Genomic DNA, 9,526 nt, shown 5'->3' with positions numbered 1-9,526 from the left:
CACACACACACACACACACACACACACACACACACACACTAGTGTGTGTGCCGTTTGCAGCATACCTGCAGCACTCTGACTGGTGTGAACTAGCTCGTGTGTGTCTAATGGCTTGTTACAGCTCAGAGTGTCATATGACTTATGTTACTTTGACAGCCCATGATTCATAAATGTGTTAAGTCAGAGCTCTTTAAAGTTCGTCAGACTAATGCTCGTCTATCCTGGGATGAACAATGGTTTCTGAAGACATTACGAGTGATCCTAGGATGTTTGTTGTTTGGTACTTTGGGATTTGCTTACTGGGTTAGGCAAAGGCCCCACCTTAAAATCTTTAGATATGCCTCGAATCCAGTATAAAATGGGATTTTTTTTCCACCTGGCAAAATCTGGTCTATAAAACCCCAAAGTCTTGTTGCTGCGTGTTGGCAGTTGCTTGGTCGCTAGTAGTAATTTCTAGTTCTGGGTGCTCTAGTAATGCTTTTTCAATCATCAAGTCATGTGATTTGAGGGATCATTCATGTCTGTAATATGAAACATGCGTGAAATGGGTCTGGACCAGATATGAAATGCAAATACACACGTACACATGTATGTCCACAGTGGAGAGACGTTTTGCCACAGCTGTTGTCATGGCAGCTGAGAGCTTTCATGTAGAAAGAAATGTCACCAGAACACACACTACAGTCATTTCATTATCAAACAGTCAAAATATCACTGCATTTACAGTGGGTACGGGAAGTATTCAGACCCCCTTAAATTTTTCACTCTTTGTTATATTGCAGCCATTTGCTAAAATCATTTAAGTTAATTTTTTTTGTTTTTCAGCTGCAGGGACAGGACGACTGGTTGCAATCGAGGGAAAGATGAATGCGGCCAAGTACAGGGATATCCTGGGCGAAAACCTTCTCCAGAGTGCTCAGGACCTCAGACTGGAACTAAGGTTTACCTTCCAACAAGACAATGACCCTAAGCACACAGCTAAAATAACGAAGGAGTGGCTTCACAACAACTCTGTGACTGTTCTTGAATGGCCCAGCCAGAGCCCTGACTTAAACCCAATTGAGCATCTCTGGAGAGACCTAAAAATGGCTGTCCACCAACGTTTACCATCCAACCTGACAGAACTGGAGTGGATCTGCAAGAGGGAATGGCAGAGGATCCCCAAATCCATGTGTGAAAAACTTGTTGCATCTTTCCCAAAGACTCATGGCTGTATTAGATCAAATGGGTGCTTCTACTAAATACTGAGCATTTTTCAGTTTTTCTTTTTTAATAAATTTGCAAAAATGTCAACAATTCTGTGTTTTTCTGTCAATATGGGGTGCTGTGTGTACATTAATGAGGAAAAAAAAATAACTTAAATGATTTTAGCAAATGGCTGCAATATAACAAAGAGTGAAAAATTTAAGGGGGTCTGAATACTTTCCGTACCCACTGTAAGTGGTTCAGCAAGTCTCACATCATGTGATCTGTGATTTTTAAAAAATATTTTCTTCAGGTCTGAGGATTTTTAATGTCATAAGGTTATTTTATATCTTGAATGTTTGTTTTGAAAATGTTCTTTGTATATGGTACCATTGGGGTTGATGTAATAAAAAAAAAAAGAATTTATTTTAGTCTCTTACATTCACCCTATGAATTATGGTTTATATCAAAAAGGATGTTGAAACAATTTAATTCACAAAATGTAACTATTTAAATTTCATAAATAATAGCGCACTATGAAATTTTTACATTTGTCTGCATAAGTCTAACAATTTATTTATTTATTTATTTTAAATGTAATCATGACATTTAAACATTTCATTTTTGACAAGCAAAGTGCTGCCCAATGGAGGTTTACAGTTGAAATTAAAACATGGATAAAAAAATTGTGACATTCTGTGATATTCTTAAAAATAATGTTTTAATGAACTGTTATTATTATTGTTATGATACTTTGAGAAGTAATGTTACACAGCAAAACCACCAGTGTCAATTTAACTCTGTGAGAGTTAATTTCAACACTATCCTGGTGTTTATATAATTTTCACTGCCCAGTGTTAAATTAACATTTTAAAAGTTTTAACAAATTAACACTGCCTCAGAGTTCAACATTTAACCCTAACGGCATGGAGTTAATCCAACATCTCTTATCAGTGTTAATCTAACTCTGGGCAATTCCACCGTTACAGACGTGACATTTGCAGTCAAAACCTGAAATATAAATTCTCATAAATTATATTTATTTCCAATATATGAAACCATCTCTTTATATTTTTCTAAACCCCTTAAAATAGAGTCCAGACATCAGAAAAGTATCAGTCTATAAGCCCGTTTTATATTTTAAATGATGGAAAGACACATGCGTTACGGACGTGACAAAAAAAGACGAGTTTCTGGGAGGCATATTTTGTAGACGTTCTGCGATTTACAATGCACAAACCAGAAGCAACAATATCTGCTTCTGGAGAAGGGTTGGCTATTTACAAAGCATAAAATATCAATTTTGTTTAAATTTTCATTTTTGTGTTTCACAGGAAAAATCAATGTTACGGACGTGACATCTCTCCGTTACGGACGTGACCGTTCTGAAAGCGTAATTTATCTGACTATGAAAACGCTTTTAAAAATGCTTTAAAAACTTTAACAGCGACGTCTAGTGGGTATTTAATAGGGCTGCCCCCCACTAAAGATTTTTTGCATGCGCATTAATATTCCGCACAAACACTTGAACACGGGCCAAAAATAGCACATTTATAGCCTGTAGGTTAACGCTAGAGTTTGGAATCCACATTAAAATAAATCCTCACCAGTCTACATCCGAGACAGGTGCAGTTATAAACTATAAATTGAAGGCTATTTGATGTTTTAAAATGATCTAACTGACCAACACCACTCCAATTCGTTGATCATAGTTGTTGATCAAGATTAAACGGATGCCGCTGGAAATTTTTTTTTAATTACTTGCTTATGCATTAAATAACTAAAATACAAAACAGGTTAAGTAAAATATTCTAAATATATAATAGGCCTAGTGTACAAATATTTATAAAATAGACTGCGAAGATTCACGTTTTGCATCTGCATAACAAAGTGAATTATTTTACTATGATATGAAATTAAACCATACAAGATGTGTAATGAAAAAATAAATATTTAGACAAAAATAAATAAATAAATGATAACCCCACAACATGCGTGCCGAACACGCAAAATCTTGCACTCTGCATGCATTCAGCGCAGATAGCGACAAGAGTTATTTGAAACACATAAAATGTAAAACAAGATAATATTGACAATGAACAACATTTAAAATAGTTTTGGCGAGCTGTCATGCAGTCCACCTGTGCATGCTTAGGCTATCTCCGCTAAGCTCTCGCTGAGCGATTTCTAAAATGTTATTAGAATGAATGCATTTCTAAAATGTTATGATAAGGTAAGCCTGACACAGCAGTAGACCTTTAACAGTCATCAACAACGAGGCAAACATGTGCGCCGGTATGCTTTAATATGAAGCATCCGTAGACTACAATAGATTTACAATGCACAAACCAGAAGCAACAATATCTACCGAATGGAGAAGGGTTGGCAATTCACAAAGCATAAAATATCAATTTTATTTCAATTTTCTTTTTTGTGTTTCAGAGGAAAAATCATACGGACGTGACAGTTCTGAAAGCGGAATTTATACGACTATGGAAATGCTTTAAAAACTTTAACAGAGATAGAGGGTATTTAATAGGGCTGCCCCCCACTAAAGATTTTTTCCAGTTACTAGTAGTCATTCATTTAAGCTATTGCTAATCGCACGTTTATATTAAATTAACATAATACTCCATAATGAGCATATTCCGCGCTCAAGTAGGCTACACGTATAAAGTTTGCCACAAAGCACAGGCAAATGTAGCCTAATGATGATGAAAAAAGGGACATTTGAATGATTTAGTAATAAACTAATGTTTTCTGAGTGTTTTCGGCTGCAAAGATGAAATTCACGAAATCTCCACTGGACACACCTTTAGAGAGAAATGCATTCACAGATTACATAATCAGGGAGTAGGCCTATTTGATTTCATTTTGAATTGGTTCGTTTAAAAGTATACAAGCTTTCTTTAGATATTTTTACTTTACTTTTAGTCATTTAGCAGACGCTTTTATCCAAAGCGACTTACAAATAATAATAATAATAATATTATATATTTCTCATGTATGTAAGGCACCCCAATTTTAAGTTGTTTCATTATCAGGAAAAAATGCAAGTGATCGTACGGGCTCCTCCCTGTCATGCTTGAGTGTGAGTGTGGGATCCGCATTAAAATAAATATAATAATAAATAAAATAGATACAGTTATAACCTGCAAATTGAAAGCTATTTGACGTTTTAAAATGATCTAATAACGGGCCGATGCTGCTCCAATTAGTTGATGTTGTTGATCAAGATTAAACTGTCGCAGTCATAAACTTGTTTTAATGACTCTCATAAACTTGTTTTAATAAATCGCTTATGCATTAAATAATAAAGATACAAAACAGGTTCAGTTAAATATGCTGAATATATATTGTACAAATTTATAAAATGCTAGACTGCGAATAAGATTACAGTTTCACATTTTGCATCTGCATAACATAGTGACTTATTTTTAACATGCAATGATACCAAATAAAACCAAACAAGATTTGTAATTAAGAAAAAATATTTAGACAAATAAGAATGAATGATGTTACTCCACAGCACATCTCTTGCGCGTCTCACTCAGCAGCATGTGCGCCGAACACGCAAAATCTTGCTCTCTGCATGAATGAAGCGCAGATAGCGACACAAGTTATTTGAAACACTTAAAGAAGATAATATTGACAATGAACATTATGACATTTGAAAAAGTTTTGGCGATTTGTCCTGCACAGTCCGTCTGTGCATTTCTGACCCGCACAGCAAATGCAGTCTCAGCTAAACCTCCACGATGTTCTCGTTGACGTTGAGAATGCAATTTCTAAAATGTTAGAATTAATTTCTAAAATGTTATGATACGGAAAGCCTGAAACAGATCACAGCAGTATAGACCTACACAGTAGGCTATCTATCAGTCATCAGCAACGCGTGGTAAACATGCGTGCCTGTATGCATACAATTTAATATGAAGCGTCCGTAACGGTCACGTCCGTAACGCATTATATGGTTGATAAGAGCAAAGAATAGAGATGAGCTGTTGATCATAATTGGCGTGACCATAAGTTGGCTTTGTACAGAAAGTTTCAAGTTAATTGCATTAATAATTACTATATGATATAAACTTAATCTTTAAAACGTTACGAACGTGACACAGCGCTGAAGCGTCCTGACATCGTATATCTAGCCTATATAAATCCAAAAATCATCGCTGTTTAGACAAAGTGAGTTTATTAATTTTTCAGAAAGGCCTCCATCTTTCTACAAAATGCTTACTGTTGACATAAATGAAAAAATGGGCAGCCTTTGATCTCTCATTTGAAAACATGAAATACAGTCAAATGAAAATGTAATTTTACTATGGGTGCACCCCTCATATGTGGTGGATAAACAGCGATTTCCTTCAAATTTCTATTAAAGCACGTTAATGCAGTAAAATACAGACCTAAACGCACAACTTAAATAGGGTTTTGTTCTTTTTGTAAAAACTTTTATTTTTTCATGGTAAGGTTGACATTTGCATGGAATTGCTGCTCTTCAGAGTAAAAGAACACTACCTTAGATTTAAATAATTAACAATATTCATTTGATAACTCCTAAAAGCATTAATATAACTCTTAACTGATCAAGTAAAAGGAATTAAGGAGTAACAGAACAGTTACTTTTAGAATAACTATTTGTAAAAAATAAACCCACAAAACAAGATTCGTTTGCATATGATTTTTTATTATTATTATTGCTAAAACATTGTAAAGCTTTTTTCCCTGCACCAAAATGTCTTCACATTCAATATTTTCAATACATTGAAACAACATGTTCTTACACCAATTAAAGGGGTCATATGATGTTGCTAAAAAGAACATTATTTTGTGTATTTGGTGTAATGAAATGTGTTTATGCGGTTTAAGTTTAAAAACAAAGTAGTTTCGCTTTCACAACGAAACACAGCGTCACACACGGCAGGCTTGAGTGAGCGGAGGCCGGCGGGCTAGAGTGAGCGAGTGATAGAGTATACGGTGATTCGCGTGCCGCTTGTGCACAATTAAAAGAACTGCGCTTCAGTCATATTGTGCTGATAACTGCTCCGTTCGGTTCGTACGTGAAGTTAGCACTTATAAAAGCGCAGAAGGCACGATTTAAATTAATTAATAGCATGATTCTAGGTTTCCATTAACCATGGTATAAATTAGGGATGCACGATATTGGATTTTTGCCGATATCCGATATGCCGATGTTTTTCAACTCATTTTGGCCGATACCGGCCCAGAAAGATGCAGTGTTAACCCTAACATTTTATTTTAAGATTTAGACATCATTCTGTATGTGCACTGAACACGTCATTTTGTATGTGCTTTCACAGATTAAATGCAGCGATCCAAAACAGTCAGTCTAATCATCATTCAGACAAAATTTTGCTTCAAGAATGAGCCACATTGCTGACGTGATCTAATCAGTAGCACACCCTGAGCACATGTGAGTTTAACGTATTCCTCTTAATACTACAAGACATATCGGCATAATTTTTCATATCGGGCCGATATTTAAATTTAAAGCCATTATCGGCCGATTCTGATATTGGTCCGATAATATCGTGCATCCCTAGTATGAATATTGCTAGTTTTGGTTAATTGTGGGAGTTACCTCTCCCCCATCCCCCCATAAACTAAGCTCCTGGTCGTAAAACACTTCTGGAGTTTCCCTGTCAACCTCCTAGTAAAGCAAATGTCTTTCTGAGAAAAGGTTTATGAGCACACAGCACATAAATACTACTATAATTCAGTATGTTTTCAAATACATATTATAAATGAGATAAAACACTTACTGTCAGCGTTTAAAGCAGTTCCTCGTCTGTTGCGAGTGAAAGAAATTGTTTCTGAGAAAAGTTTAGGCATACACAGCATTTAATATCGTTAAAAAAACAATATGATGTTATAAAATAGGCCTACATGTTGTAAATTAGATAAAACACTTAACTTTGGTGTATTCTGTCCTTGTATGCTCCGCATCGTGAGTCAGAAAATGGTGTCTGTGAGAAATCTTTCAGCTGGTTTAGGTGCGTAAATATCCCAGATGTAAATAATAACACTCAGTGTTAAGAAAATGTAACTCTCTGTAACTTCGCCAGCCAGAGGGTGCTGTTTACACTAGCCGTGTTAATCCCTTGAAATTCAACACTAGAAATTTTACTCTTAACTCTCAGAGTCATTAACACCAGGATTTCAACACTGGAGGTTTTGCAGTGTAGTAGGGCTGTCACAATTCCTCGATTCAATTAGAGTACTCTGTTTTAAAAAAAATCCTCGATTGCATTTTGCCTGTGTTGAGTAATCGGCAAAATACCGGAAGTGGCGCATTCTAATCTAATCATTATTAGACCGTCTTCCAAGGCTGCGTGATATATTAAACTAATTTAAAATCATAATAAAGCATAATGCTATTGTGAATACACAAATGCTATGATTCAATTAAATAAATATATGCAATGCTGGTTTAATATGTGCGCTTTAATTATTTACATGCGTCTAGGTTACGTACGTGCATCTCAGAGCGGCTCTGTTTACAGTAAATGCTGCTCCACACAAACTGTTATCATTTACGTGTGTGTAGCGTCTCAATCTGCATCTCTGCTGTTGTGAGTTTATTATAACGTTCATCTGGCAATGCAACGTGCGCCATTTCATCAGATTTGTAAGGTAATGCTGGGTAAACACCACAAGATAATCGGGCTGATTTTGGGCCGTTTTCTCCCATTCCGACAATCCTAGGTAATGTCCCGATTATCTTGGTGGTTCTAAAGATGATCTTATCAGATTTTACTGTGGTGTGAGGTGTGTTAAGAGAGTGACTGAATCTGCTCGGAAGAATGTCGGAGGCGCCCCGATCGTGAATCGTAAATATTCAACATGTTGAATATTTACGATCAGAAATCCTATGTGTGGGGGGAACCCCGAGGACAAACGCGTGTATGATCTGGAGATTATAATGTGAAACAAAACTATCCAATCAAAAAAGCGGAAGCATAACAAATGCAGACATCGCAATTTCTTCCTGCCTATCGTCCACCATGTTTATTCTCAAGTATCGAGAGATTTTGCGAGATTTCCCGTGTTCACAGTCGGGACTGTGACAGTCGGTTGAAAATCTGTTGGTGTGTGGTGTGCAGTTTTGTTCAATAAAACCATATGATTACTTGCTTTTCATACTTTATTTGAACTAATTATTATTGCTTAATTGCTATTATATATGTATTATAAGTCATTTTAAAGGCTATTGTTCGCTTAGGTCTATTTTTATTACTACAAAAAACAAATTATTAATTATCCGATTACTCGATTAATCGTCAGAATACTCGATTGCCAAAATAATAATTAGTGACAGCCCTAAACGTTAGTACATTATACTGTACAATAGAAATTTCTGTCGAAATTTGGCTAAAAACAACACAAGCGTCACACAAGCGTCATTTTGCAGTTTAATATTCGCAGACACTAGTCCACATTGAAATTTGGTTAGGTGCACAGACGTACTCTTGATGTCTGTCAGTCATCGGCGATGGACGATGGCATCGTCTATCGGCCCAACCCTAGTGTTCTGATTTTTGGTTGGTTCTTGTTACTGAGACTTGGCAGGATTATAGTGCTTGTCCTTGAAAGTAATTGTGTGGGGTTAACAAGGCAATTTTCATCCTATGCTGTGAGAGAGTTGAGTGAGTGAGTGTGTGTATACAGCTTTGAGTCCTAAAGTGACTCCTTTATCAAATCCTTTTGAAGTGTTAAATCCCGCCTGAAGTTTGGAATGCCTCTAGGAATGTGTTTTGAACATTAGCAGAGCTCTCAGGCTGTCCTTGGACATTTGGGCTTTGTCTCCCTCTTTCCATGGACAATCTGGAATTGGAGCAACACATTTTAATTGTCAGGGGTTTCATAAAAATATGATTAATTATAAAAGATTACTTTGTCTATTGTGCCGTAAGTTAGAGACCTGCGCGGGACGGATTTTTCAGTCCAGCTCCCGGAAGATTCTGTCCTGCTCCCGCCCGCGACATTCATGTTTTGTCCCGCTCCCGCCCGCAAAAGCCCGCATAAAAGTAATCTATATAGATTGTTTTCAGTACATTGAAGAAATTTACATCAAATGGTTCTGTAACATCTCCTAAGCTCCACAACATCTCAGCATAAACACTCCTGATAAAAGATTTGTTATTTAGGCTAAGCATCAACATTCACAAACCACTGTTATTTTTAACAGAACAGCAAGCCTGGCTGCTGCGTGCCTGGTTTGGCATGGCAGAATGCGAGCAGCGCTTCCTTTATCACCACTAAAAGCTGACATCTCAGTTAATCGCGATCTCATAAAGCTCTGTTATAACACAATAAA

The 9,526-nt window shown here is 36.3% G+C and overlaps 1 protein-coding gene across 2 annotated transcripts in view; it reads left to right on the top strand.

The window, feature by feature from the left end:
* LOC107753125 (nuclear receptor corepressor 2-like) overlaps positions 1-9,526 on the top strand; it is a 151,900-nt gene that overhangs the window by 70,838 nt on the left and 71,536 nt on the right. For both annotated transcript variants that reach the window (XM_016569249.1, XM_016569248.1), the window contains exon 5: positions 309-314. In XM_016569249.1, the coding sequence (XP_016424735.1) occupies positions 309-314 (6 nt within the window). The remainder of the gene's footprint in view (positions 1-308; positions 315-9,526) is intronic.

This window comes from Sinocyclocheilus rhinocerous, unplaced genomic scaffold (genome assembly GCF_001515625.1).
Source record: "Sinocyclocheilus rhinocerous isolate Xijiao unplaced genomic scaffold, SAMN03320098_v1.1 scaffold20, whole genome shotgun sequence".
Classification (NCBI taxonomy): Eukaryota; Metazoa; Chordata; class Actinopteri; order Cypriniformes; family Cyprinidae; genus Sinocyclocheilus; species Sinocyclocheilus rhinocerous.
This window is presented reverse-complemented; position numbering and strand designations above follow the sequence as displayed.